The sequence below is a fragment of the Lepus europaeus genome, chromosome 3 (genome assembly GCF_033115175.1).
Source record: "Lepus europaeus isolate LE1 chromosome 3, mLepTim1.pri, whole genome shotgun sequence".
Taxonomy (NCBI): Eukaryota; Metazoa; Chordata; class Mammalia; order Lagomorpha; family Leporidae; genus Lepus; species Lepus europaeus.
Window position 1 is genome coordinate 6,633,854 of NC_084829.1, and position 13,219 is coordinate 6,647,072.

The window sequence follows — 13,219 nt, forward strand, 5'->3', positions numbered from 1 at the left end:
GATGTGTTAATTAGTCACATGGGCCACCTTGAGGTGTGCACTATTTAAATAGCACACTTTTGCTTATTGATTATTCTTCAAAATACTTGGAGGGGAAAAACACTCCTCCCAGAAACCCTCCACCCCACCACTGGGCACAGAACATAGAGAAGAGGTTCAAAAGGCTGAGTAAATGGATAAATGACCATTTCTTTCTTAAAATTCACTATTTGTTTATTTTTTATTTGAGAGAGAGAGAGAGACAGAGAGACCTCCCATCTGCTGGTTCACTCCCCAAATACCCCTAACAGCCAGGCCTGGGCCAGACCTAAGCTAGGAGCCTGGAACTCAATCCAGGTCTCCCACGTGGGTGGCAGGGACCCACACACCTGGGCTGTCACTTGTTAGTTCCCAAGGTGCACATCAGCAGGCAGCTAGAATTCAAAGCAGTGCCAGGACTGGAAAGCAGGCACTCCATCTGGGATGAGAGCATCTCGAGTGACATCTGAGCCACTGCTGAGCAAATGCTGGCCTGATGTCTCTGGGGTTTTCTTTGTCTATGCCACTGCCCCTTCATAGAGTGACAGCGACCATTGTGGTCTTTGCAAAACTGGGAAGCTTGGTTGGATAAATGGTCATTAAAAAAGAAAGGACAATTTTGTTCTGGATACACTAATTGGCCTGATCATGTCATCATAAATCTAAATGGCTTCACATTGTCAAGTTCCCTAATATTAAATATCGATGACATGTTATAATTAATTTGGAAGGCTGGACAGAAGGCCAGTAAGAGCCCAGCAAGAGCGAGCAGATGGGCTGTCGGCCACACGTGCAGCAAGCTCTCCCACGCCAGCATCTGGACTGGTTAGAGAACCAGGAGAGGCAGAGTGACACAGGCCCTTGCCCCAAGTCATTTGAACCCACACCCTTTGGAGCCTTTTATTTCCACAATTCGAAAATCCGTTTCCTCTCTGAAAGACAGTGTGACCACCACACAGTCTAGGTCCAAAAAAAAAAAAAAAAAAAAAAAAAAAAAGGCCAATTTTCAGAAATGACTTTATGTGTCCTGACCTAGGGAGGTGAATTTCATGAATCAACTGCACATTAAAAACTGATAAAGAATGGTGTACATTGGCACAGCAGTTAAGACACTACCTGGGATGCCCGCATCAGAGTACCTGGGTTTGAGTCTTGGCTCTGCCTCTGACTGCAGCCCCCTGATGACACACCCTGTGGAGGGCAGCAAGTGATGGCTCAAGTCCTTGGGTCCCTGCTACCCATATGGGAGACCAGGTTGGAGTTCTGGGCTCTCGGCTTCAGCCTGGTCCAGCTCTGGCTGCTGTGGGTAGTTGAGGAGTAAGCCAGCAGATAGAATTTCTCTGTTTCCCTCTGTGTCTCTTTCTCATCTCTGCTTTTCAAATAAATAAAAAATAAATAAACAAAAATTTCAAAAAACTGTTAAAGATTCCAGATGAAGGAAAGGAAGAAACAGGTGCAAGTACACTGGGGCTCTTTTTATAGTACTGAAGTGTGAGGATGTTAATTAAAGGAATCTCAGAGTCACAGAGGATCTGAGAAAGGAAGAAGAGAGAATTTAATTTGGGATGTTGTTTCATCAAGTTAAAAAAAAAAAAATGAAATGGCTTCATGAGTTACTTGTAGCTATTCTCAGGAATTTCATGGGCCCCAAAAAAGCTCCAGCTGCAACTGTCACATGTAAGCCAATGTAATGAAAATCTCCCATCCCAGGACAGGACCTGTTAATAGTGAAGACACAAATCAGGAAACTTTGGGACGTCCCAGCAGGAACAGCTAAATGTTAGATGTCATTCACATGATAGTCTTCGAAAGGCATGTCCAATTTCCAAAACAGAAGCTTAAAAAAAAAAAAAAAAAAAGATGCAGATAGAACATGGCCCTCGTGCACGCTGGCTCAACCAAAAAAGTTCCAAAACCTGAGCTGTGTACACTGGGATCCATCGAGTGAACGCTCACTCCTTGCCCTTCTCCGCACCCCGGAGATTAACAACACAACCCACAGCTGCGGCTGCTGCCCTTCCCGGGGACTCCTGCGCACTGTTACATACGAGCTCTCCAGGGCCTTAAAGCTCTGCCGGGACGCGTTCTAATCTACAAGTACAGAAGCCGAGTTGCAGGAGGGTTAAGCAGGTTGCCCGCCACCACAGAGGCTACACGAGTAGGGGGCTGATCTTGAACTCCAGTCTGCTGGCTTCCTGGGTCAAGTGGTTTGCACCGTGCAATTGTGGAGCAAATCTGGAAGCACAAAGTGGGCATAAACCGTACCCTAGGGAGCACAACCAGACCAGATTAAGACTGGCACCACGCAGTCCTCACTCTTGCTCTGTGCTGAGTCCCAAAACCAAAAGACCAGCAAGGGTGATCGTGACTGGTCCATACCCATCACAGTCATTTCTTTGGGTTGTCAGCTGCAGGAAACTCCTTCCAGCCAACAAAAGCGAAGGGAGTTGCCTAAAGGGGCATCTAGGACTCACAGAATGTGTGAGAAGGCCGAAAGCTAGGCAGCAAGTAGACAGCTCTAGAGGGGAGTTGAAATGAAACCATCTGTTACCAGATGGGCAGGGGTCTCTGACTCTGTTCGGATTGTGCCAGTTTGGGTCAAAGAAAATCCACCTGGGAGGCCGGCGCCGCGGCTCAGTAGGCTAATCCTCCACCTTGCGGCGCCGGCACACCAGGTTCTAGTCCCGGTCGGGGCACCAATCCTGTCCCGGTTGCCCCTCTTCCAGGCCAGCTCTCTGCTGTGGCCAGAGAGTGCAGTGGAGGATGGCCCAAGTTCTTGGTCCCTGCACCCCATGGGAGACCAGGAGAAGCACCTGGCTCCTGCCATCGGATCAGCGCGGTGCACCGGCCGCAGCGCGCCTACCGCGGCGGCCATTGGAGGGTGAACCAACGGCAAAAAGGAAGACCTTTCTCTCTGTCTCTCTCTCTCACTGTCCACTCTGCCTGTCAAAAATAATAAAAAAATAAATAAAATAAAACTAAATAAATAAATAAATAAATAAAACTAGAAAATCCACTTGGGAAAAGACAACGTCTAAAAGAAATCATGCCCTCCCTCGTAGCTGCTCTACTGCCCCGCACACCTGCTGGGGGCACCACTGGCATAGACTGCGACACGACTAGTGAGTCCTCAGGCTGTGCAAAGCACCAGCCCCACAAGGGAAGCTCACAGAGGCCTCCTCTCTGAGCCCTCTGCACTGCTCAGACACCATGCCCACACCCGCAGCCATACAGCTCACTCCTGCTATGTTTAACTTTCACATCATCTTTAAAATTTTTATTTATTTATTCGCGAGAAAGAGAGAGGGCTGTCATCCTCTGGTTCACCCCCCAAAGGCTTGCCGTGGCTGGGGCTGGGTCAAGGTTGAAGCTAGGAGTCAGGAATGCAATCCTGGTCTCCCCTATGGGTGACAGGAACCCAGTCACAGGGCCATCACTGCTGCCTCCTGGGGTCTGCCTTGCCAGGAAGCTGAAGTCAGACCCTAGAGCCAAGAACTGAATTCAGGTACTCTGACATGGGATATGGGTATCCTAGCCACTACACCAAACCCCTGCTCTAAATTCCACCTGTGTAGCTAGTTACTGCATCTCCCCAGTTGCACCTGAAGACCCCTAAGGACAGGGTCTAGAACTGTGACATGTCCATGTTTAATCCTGCATCATGAGTTTGGAATTTGGCAAAATCGATTAAGCCACCACCTGAGAAGCTGGCATCCTATATGAGTCCCAGACATTCTACCTCCAACCCAGCTCCCTGCGAATGCACCTGGGAAGGCAGCAGAGGACTGAGCAAGTCCTTGGGCCCCCGCACCCACGTGGGAGACCCTGATGGAGCTCCGAGTCCCTGGATTCGTCCCGGATCAGTCCCAGCCATTGCAGTCATTTGGGTACTGAACTAGTAGGTGCAGTGTTTCTCCCTTTCTCCCTCTGCCTTTCAAATAAATAAATAAATATTTTAAATAACTATAATAGTGCATCATCCAAAGCAGTAGTTTCCAATAAAACTTTTGCTCATATGCAGAACCCAACACATTCATGTACCACCTAACGACCTTCAGGTCAACCACGAACCACGTATGTGACCATGGTCCTCTAAGACCATGTTGCCTGGCAACATCATAGCCACCTCAGTGTGTGTAGGTGCACTCTGTGACATTTGTACAAGGGAATCAACCGATGACACACTTCTCAGAACATATCCCAATTGCTAGGTGATACATGGCCGCAGACATCTCCTTTAAAAAATGAGCAGATCAGGACGTTCATTAAGTAGGAAGGTCTTCCTCACAGCCCCCATCTTGGACACAGGGCATGCTTGCCGGATACCAGGAACTGATCAAAGGAAGGACGGATCGATACATTGAGGACAGGGGCAGCCTCCTAGAAGTTCATGCCTCAGATTGCCCTGGCGAGGCATTGAAGGAAAGATAATCCTCCTCCCCTAATATCATTTACTTTGGGCAGCTGCTCATGTACCTGCCATGTTGTCCCTGGCCCAAGCCCTTTCAAAAGGAAAGAGTTTTGTCTGTTTCCAAATATTTACTAGAAGTCATGAAGAGCCAGGTGCTGGGCAAGACAGGAAAGCCCTGCATCATTAAAACAGCTCAATCCCTAATGCCTTGAATAAAACCCTCAGTGTTTAGTTACCTCCCTCCTCCTCCACCTCCCTCGACCCGCCTCCCTGGGCTTGTCTGCTCTCAGGGTCTCAACCCTCACTCCAGTCCCTTACGCCAGCCCAGCCAGGCCCTGAGACTCCCAGCGTGTGGAGGATTACAATCGTGGGAGCAAGAATGAAGTTCATTGCAAGAATTCTTAACCCTTGGCCGGCGCCGTGGCTTAACAGGCTAATACTCCGCCTTGCGGCGCCGGCACACCGGGTTCTAGTCCTGGTCGGGGCGCCGGATTCTATCCCGGTTGCCCCTCTTCCAGGCCAGCTCTCTGCTATGGCCCAGAAAGGCAGTGGAGGATGGCCCAAGTGCTTGGGCCCTGCACCCGCATGGGAGACCAGGAGAAGCACCTGGCTCCTGGCTTCGGATCAGCACGATGCGCCGGCCGCAGCGGCCATTGGAGGGTGAACCAACGGCAAAAAGGAAGACCTTTCTCTCTGTCTCTCTCTCACTATCCACTCTGCCTGTTAAAAAAAAAAAAAAAAAAAAAAAAAAAAGATTCTTAACCCTGGCTCTGCTCATTCAATAGCCACAGGTCGTGCCTTCTGTGTGCTAAACATTGCATGGGAGTAGGAGATGTGCAAACAGGAAGACACAGAACAGCCCTGGAAGCCCGTGGCTACACTTCTGGGTGCCCAGTGTTTCAAACAGTTCACAAGTGCTGTAGCCAGTCCTGGGCATGGCTCCTGATCCGTACGAGATGGACGCTCAGTAGTGTTGACTGGCGATGACTATGTTAACAACAAACACTTATGGAGTGCTTACCGTGTGCCAGGTGCTAATGTGAGAGTTCTGTGTGTATTAACTAACTATCTGCATACAACAGTCCTGGGAATGGACATTCCTATCACCCCATTCACTGAGGAGGAAACTGAAGTATAGGAAGGTGAGGGACATGCCCAGTGAGTTAGAAGAGTCAAGACTCAAGCTCAGATAGTCTGGCCCCACAGTCTGTGCCTAGCCCCTGTGTTTATAATATGCTGACCATTCCCGCTGATCTCAGTGTTGACTTGGATGGTCCACCCAGCACCGCAACGTCTCAGTCCCTTCCCCTTCTTGCCTCTAGCAATCGTTTCCATCACTCTACCTCAGCTACCCTTCCCCGAGTCAACACTGCATGTTTTCATAGCTGGTGAAGTTGTAACACCTTTGAAATACCAGTGTGAAGCCTCCTGTTCTATGACTTCACCCAGTGCTCCCAGCTCACCAATACTAGGAGGCTGATTACAAAAATGGAGACTCCATTCAACTTGCTCTACCACTGCTTTTGTGTTAATCACCCCTCTGGCTTTCATTTTCTTTCTCACCCTTGGTAGACTCCATGGTCTGTTAATACACTCTTCCCCTTAAACATCTGTCCTGAACAACCTTGCCCTTCCTTCACTTATCATCTCATCCAGCAAACTCTACCACAACAATATACCCTCTCCGTTTCTGCACCAGAGATGCTGAAGGTTGCTAAGAAAACAGACCTCCAGGACGACTGGCGTATCTCTGAATTCATGGCCACAAACTTCAACAGCAACAACAACACAACACTGCACACTCCCTAGGAATCCTATGTTTCACAAGTAAAATTTCCCCCACAGTCCATGAGGAGGGTTGCAATACCGTCTTCTGCTTCTCAATACAGTGCAAGTCCTCACCCTGCACCTCCCATGACCTGTCTGCCCTTGGCCTTCAGAGAAAACCCAAGTAATCGGCCAGGATCTGTGCCACTGGTCTGCTGGCCTTCCCACGGATCTGCTACACTCGATCCTGTGCTCCGGCAGCTCTGGGACTCCTCTCAAGGGCAAATCACTTCCTTCTGAACTTCTAACCCCTCTGCTTCTTCAGGTGGTCCCTTTCTTCTGCAGCCCTTCTCATGACGAAGATGGTATAGTATCTCCCAACCTGAATAAAGAAACAAGCTACTCATAACCCACACGCTCCTCTGGTTATCATTCATTTTTTTTCTGCTTCCCTCTGCAGTAAAAACTCTTACTTCCTCATCTCCATATCACTCTTCAACTCACCCTGTTGGAGTATTCATCCCCAGTGTTGCCAATGTTGTCCAGGTTGCCAGATGACCTCCGTGTGGTCCTGCACATTCCTGCCTTCACCTTATTGAGACCAGCACAGTCAAGTGCACCCTCCTCTTTGGAAAGTACTCATCGCCTGGTTCTTTGATCCCACACTTTCTGGTCACTCCCCATCCACAGCCACTCCTTAGTCTGCTTGGGCAGCTTCTCCTCCTCTACCCAACCTCTGAATGCTACAGGCCCTCAGGATGGTTCTGGCCCTCTCTCCTCCCTCCCCAGTGATTCTATCTCCCTAGGGAATTTTCACCCTGTGCGTGGCTTTATTGCCCATCTACATGGCAATGACTCCAATACTCGTAGTTCCATCCTTACCTCTTGCCAAAATTCCAGATTCATCCGCTAACCTGCTTCCAAGGACCCTGAAATAGGACCTAGTATTGTGGCATAGTGGGTTAAGCCACTGCCTGCAATGCCAGCATCCCATGTGGATGCTGGTTTTAACCCTGGCTGCTCCACTCCACTTCCAATCCAGCTCCCTGCCAATGTGCCTGGGAAAGCAGCAGAAAATGGCCCAAATGCTTGGGTCCCTGCCACCCACTCCGGAGACCCAGATGGAGTTCCTGGCTTCTGCCTTCAGCCTGAGCAAGCCCTGACTGTTGTGGCCATTTAGGGAGTGCATGAAGGATGGAAGATTTTCTCTCTCTCTCTCTCTCTCTCTCTCTCTCTCCCACACGCCCCCTCCCCTGTGCCCTGTAACTCTGCCTTTCAAATAAATAAAAAATCAATCATTTTTAAAAAGTACCTGGAAATAGAGCTCTTTAATCAACACACACACACACACACACACACACACACTTCTTCCCCAAGCCTCCCCATCTCAGCGCCATATCTTCCCAAATTCTCTAGCCAAGGCCCTCCCTGGTGGCGTACCATGTGCTCGCTGTCCCTGTTCCACTCATGGGCGATGCTGTCTCCCAGCACCGCCAGGATCTCAGCAGCATTTCTCCAGTCCACACCGGCACCTGGTCACTGTGGCGCCTCCCCTCTTCACCTCGCACCCCATGCTCCACACAGCACGGTGTCTGGCAATGCACAAATGAGACATTTTCCTAAGGCTCCCGCACACCTCTCCCACTGCCTTGGCAATGAGGTGCCAACTTCCTGCCATGTCCCCAAGGTCCTGCAACATCTGCCCAGTCTCTCTCAAGTCTTCACACAGTGCCTCCTGCTTGCTATGTTTCGTCAGACCCATCTGCCTCCTGCCCTTCCAACTTCCCCGCCTCTGTTCCCCACCTCTCCATCTCAGGGCTTTTGTCCTTATTCTGTTGCCCCGAAATTCTCTTCTCCCAGCTCTTTACATGCCTGTCTCATCTCCCGCTTTAGCCTAAATGTCCCTCTTTAGAGATGCCCTTCCTGACCCTCCTCCTGTCAAGTCTGGCAGCTGCCAGTTCTGAGAGAGAGCACATGCTGGCTGAGTGCTCTCCACATGGAGACTTGTGCACTGCCCGGATTCACTCTGCTGATCTCCTTTAGGTCCACGAGGGGGCATTGTTCCTGGCCTCATCACACCCACTTAAAAGCAAGGAGACTGGCCCAAAGAAGGAAGGTCTGTTCAAGGCCAAATAAGCACAGGGCATCACAGGATTTAACCCTGTGCATCCCGGCTCCAGCCTGGCCTCATAACCGTCACACCACGTCCTATCTCACATTACCTGTGTGTATCCTTCTAGCACCTGTTGTAGTGTAGATATTGCCTTGTCCAGTTATTTCTGTATCGTCAGACACCTCATTAGAATATAAGCAAGCTGAGCACAGAGGCCTTTCTCCATCCCTGGATGCCCAGGGCAGTCACATGGCAGGTGCACACCCAACACTTAGTATGTGAAAGAACAAATGAACAATGGGTAGGTTGGGACCAGGAAATGGAAGCATTGATAAGATGGCTCCTCTTATTTTAGCAGCAACAACTGTTACACATATCTGTGTGACCACAGCTGCTATGAGCAAAGCATGTTTTATTTAAATGATTGAATAACGTGATCTATGTTTCATACACTTTTCCAGAACAGATTTACTTTGCTGGTCCTGTCAATAACCTTGGATTTGATATTCTCCAGGTAAGGTTTTAGTTTTCTGTTTTGTTTTGCCATTTAACTGCTGTATGGAACAGTTTGCTTCTTGAAGAGAGAGGAGAGAAGGAGGAGGGGAAGGAGGAGGAGACCAGAGGGGAAGAGGAGGAGGTGGAGAGAACTGACTTCTAAAACCAGGGGCCGACAGTTGGCATAGTGGTTAAAATGCTGCTTGGGACACCCATATCCCATATCTGAACGTTTGGGTTCAAGCCCAAGCTCCACTCTGGATTCCAGCTTCCTACTCACATACATCCTGGGAGGCAGCAGGTGATGGCTAAAGTCGTTGTGTCCTCACCACCCGTGTGGATGACCTGGATCGAGTTCCTGGCTCGTGGCTTTGACCAGGGCCAGCCCTGACTGTTGAGATCATAAATCCTTTTCCATAGGCCATGGAAGGTAAAAAAAAAAAAAAAAAAAAACAACTCTTTCTCAGTAAAGCAATGACCTTGAAGTGGGTGCTTAAAAATGCTTGGCCCAATGGCTTGGTCATTTTGACACGTAGGGGCTCCCACAAGAAGGACGCTTGTGTCTGCGGGGCTCCATGTGGCTCCAGCTGCTCGGAGTACCGGAGGCAGCCACACGCACACTGTGGTCCTGCTCTAGCGGTGCTGGCCTTCGGAGACAGGATGCTGCACAAATCCACAAAGGCCTCAGAGTGCCCCTGGTTATCCTCCTTTCACTACTATCCACATGTGACCCCCAAGTACACCAAACACTCACGTCCTCAGCACTCGCTGACCAGGCTCACAGCTAAGGCGAGAATTTCCCACCAATTCCTTTTTACTCAAAATAACGTGACTTTGCTAACCAAGTTCAAGCTGCTCTGATGTAGCAATACATGTCTAATGTGCCATTCCTGACAGCGTCTTGTGGATCAAAAAACTGTCATCATTTTACATTTTTGTCTTCAACTTCATCTTTTCATTGCTCCAAAACCTGGATCTGACTCAAAGTTTTTATTCTTAAAAAAAGAATCTCTCTGGCTTGGTTTCATTTCTAGGTTTGTCTTATCCCAGCCTCTGGGTAGGGGGTTTTTGTACATTATTTTATTCTATTTTGTTTTTTGAAAGAGAGAGAGAGACAGTCACAGACAGAGAGAAAGAGCTCTTTCATCTGCTGGTTCGCTCCCTAAATGCCTGCAACGACAGCCAAGGCCGGGCCAGGCCAAAGCCATGGCCCAGAATTCAATTCAGGTATTCTCAGTGTGTGGTAGGAATCCAAGCACCTGAGCCATCATTAGTGCCTCCCAGGGTGTGCATTGGCAGGGAGCTGGAATCTAAGGTAGGAGGTGGGACTTGAACCCAGGCACTCCGGTAGGGGACACAGGTATCCCGAGTGGTGTCCCAGCCACTGCTCCACACGTGTGCCCCAGCCTCCGGGTTTCTGAGTCAGAGATCATCTCCATACACCATCTTGGATTTCCACCAGCACTGCTTTTGCACCCAGGCAGTTTCTAGCCTTCTCCTTCCAGAAACCTCCAGAATTGTCTCCTCAGGACTTTTGGTACAGTAGGAAAGTTTTGCCAGAAAGAAAAAAATCAGCCTCATTTCACTTCCAGAATGTAGGATCTGGTTTCTCCGGGATGGTTCTTCTCTTTAAATCTTTGCAATTTGAATTCTTTTTCTTTTACCATTTTCCATCTGACACCTGCCCCCACCAAGGATGCTTCAATTTCCTAACAACCAATTTCCATTTTGTATTTTGTATTTTTTCTTTTTTTTTAAAGATTTTATTTTATTTATTTGAAAGTCAGAGTTATACAGAGAGAGGAGAGGCCTTCCATGGATGGTTCACTCCCCAATTGGCTGCAATGGCCAGAGCTGTGCTGATCCAAAGCCAGGAGCCAGGAGCTGCTTCCGGGTCACCCATGCGAGTGCAGGGGCCCAAGCACTTGGGCCATCTTCTACTGCTTTCCCAGGACATAGCAGAGAGCTGGATGGCAAGAGGAGCAGCCAGGAATAGAACCGGTGCCCATATGGGGTGCTGGCACTTCAGGCCAGGGCGTTACCCTACTGTGCCACAGCCCCAGCCCCTTGTGTTTTTTCTTTAACCAATTAGCCTTAGCAATTGCTAAGGAATGAGGAGAAAGGAGTTAGCCACAGAAACCTTTAGAATAAAATTTACCAAAATTGTCAGCAGCTTTATAGAGGATCCTCAGCTTACGACAGGTCACATCCAGAGCAATCACAAGTTGGAAACATCCTGAGTGGAAAGGGCACTGGCTGCACCTGACCACCCAGCTTCCTGGTCAGCCACGCATGGCACTGCAGAGCAGCCGGGGTTCCCGGTCCTGACGGAGCCAGGTGCAGTGCCGAAATCCTGGGAGCAGCAATGGTGCCCGAGGAGATACTGCCCAACAGGAGGGCAAACACGGGGTCAGGGCCTGGGGAAAAGGCTCTTGGCTCTGCTGAACCTGGGCAGACCCTACTGGGAGCACAACCGGCCTGGGACACACCCAGCGTGCACACATCCAGCACACCCCCATGTAGCAGGGGCACTGTAAGCTTCAATCCCAAGTAGGGCGCCCCGCGCTGGCCACAGTGTGCCCAGGCTCTGTGGCTGACAGCCCATTGTGACACTCAGAGCCCTCCCTTGCCTACTAGGGGACAGACACAATCTGTAGCCCTTTGGTTCTGAAAGACCTCCCCAGAAGCCCTCCCCAGCCACATTCCCCAGGGTGGGCTCTGGGCTAATAACGGTGGTCCCTGCTTGTCCAAGACATTCTCACCCAGCTCTGTGTCTGGTGCCTTGGTATCATTTTCCTTTTAACACATCCAATATCTTAGCCTAGGCTGAAGCTTTGCCTGGACTCCTGGGTCTGTCTGCTCCTGCTGTTTTCTGAATTAGAACTTACAGGCCCTCTGAACTCCCAAAACACATGGGCAGTGACGTATAGGTGCTGCCTGAACCAGGAACCGCCATGGATGCAACCTCACATTGCTAACTCGGGCATTCAACGTCCTCCTAACAGCACAAAGACTGGGCTCTCGGCCCATCACCCAGACTCTGGCCTCCTGGCTTTCCGGCACCTACTTCCACACTGGCCTGGGTGCCCAGAGACCCCTACTCCCTAAGCCGCAGTTTGTATTTCTTGCAATTCCTAATCTAAGCCCCATCCTTTCCAATACTGCACCTTCTGTCAGGCCCATGAAGCAATTATGAAAAATTCATTTGGTTTTCAATAATCGTGTAGGGTAAGCACTAAAATACAAACAGGGTTTTAAAAAAGTAGATGATGATGATGATGATGATGGTGATGATGATGATGATGATGATGATGATGATGATGGTGATGATGATGGTGATGAAGGAGCAGGAGGAGAAACAGTCACATATAAACCTGAGCTGGCCTTCCTCTAACTCTTAGACTGCTTTGTTAAATTCCCAACACTGCTCTTTAAATTACAGCTGCTCGATATTTGGACAAGAAGACTCCCAGGAGCCTCTAGATCACGAGACTCTCAAGCTGAATGACACCTCAGGATGGCTCAGTCAGTCCTGTCACCCGAGGCGCCCCCCAGCGCCGAGCCTGGCTCTCTCCAGGGCGATGCTGAGTGCTGGAGAGTCTGCTTCCTGCTGAACCCCTGCTAACTGCTAGGAAGCTGTTCTCATCTAGCAGCAGCCCTCCCTCGTGCTAGCAGCTTCTATCCGTGGTCTCATACATCCCTTCCCTCTGGCTCTCTGCACATGGAGCCTCTCTCCTCCACTAGGTGACAGGCAGTTCACGTGCCTGGAGTTTCCAGTGCTTCCTTCCCGCTCAGTCCCTGTGCCCCACTGGCCACCACCTCTCCCCACCCCAGAGCCTTCCCTTCCCCAGGCTGCTGAGCCTACAGACGGTGCCAGCACCTGCCTGGTCTACAGGGTGCTGGGGCCTGGGCTACTGTAGCATGGCTCAAGCCCTGGGCGCATCCCACAATGCCTCACTGGGCACGGCTCTCAGGCTGTGTCTTCTAAGCAAAAGAAGGGAGCCCTCCCTGGAGTGTCCCCACCACAAGGCAGCAGTGTCTTTCCGGCCAGAGCACCGCGGTTCTGTGCTGCTCTGTTTGCTCCCTGATGGGGTCTGCTCCGCCTTGGCCAAGGACACTCCATCCTTCTGCTCGCTCAGGCTGCAAACCTCGGAGGCATCTTTAACCCCTCTCTTTCCCTCCTATCCCCTTGGGTTTCCGCAGCAAATCTCATCAGCTCTTCTTTCAAAATCTACTCAGAATCCAATGACTCCTCTCCACTGCCACCAACTGCACCCAGTCAGCCTCACCTCTCACCAGATGCTGCGACCGCCTCCTACCTGCTCTCTCTGCTCTCCCCACCCCCACAGCCTCTTTCCAATGGGCGCAGAATCAGACATTAGCACGCACATCAGGCCAGGCCACTCCTCTGTAGC

General features: G+C 50.2%; 1 protein-coding gene across 1 annotated transcript in view; it reads left to right on the forward strand.

Annotated features, from left to right (window-relative positions):
- The window catches only part of LY86 (lymphocyte antigen 86), a 68,372-nt gene that overhangs the window by 53,952 nt on the left and 1,201 nt on the right, over window positions 1–13,219 (forward strand). Inside the window, exon 4 of the mRNA XM_062187324.1 lies at window positions 8,771–8,823. Coding sequence (XP_062043308.1) covers window positions 8,771–8,823 — 53 coding nt within the window. The remainder of the gene's footprint in view (window positions 1–8,770; window positions 8,824–13,219) is intronic.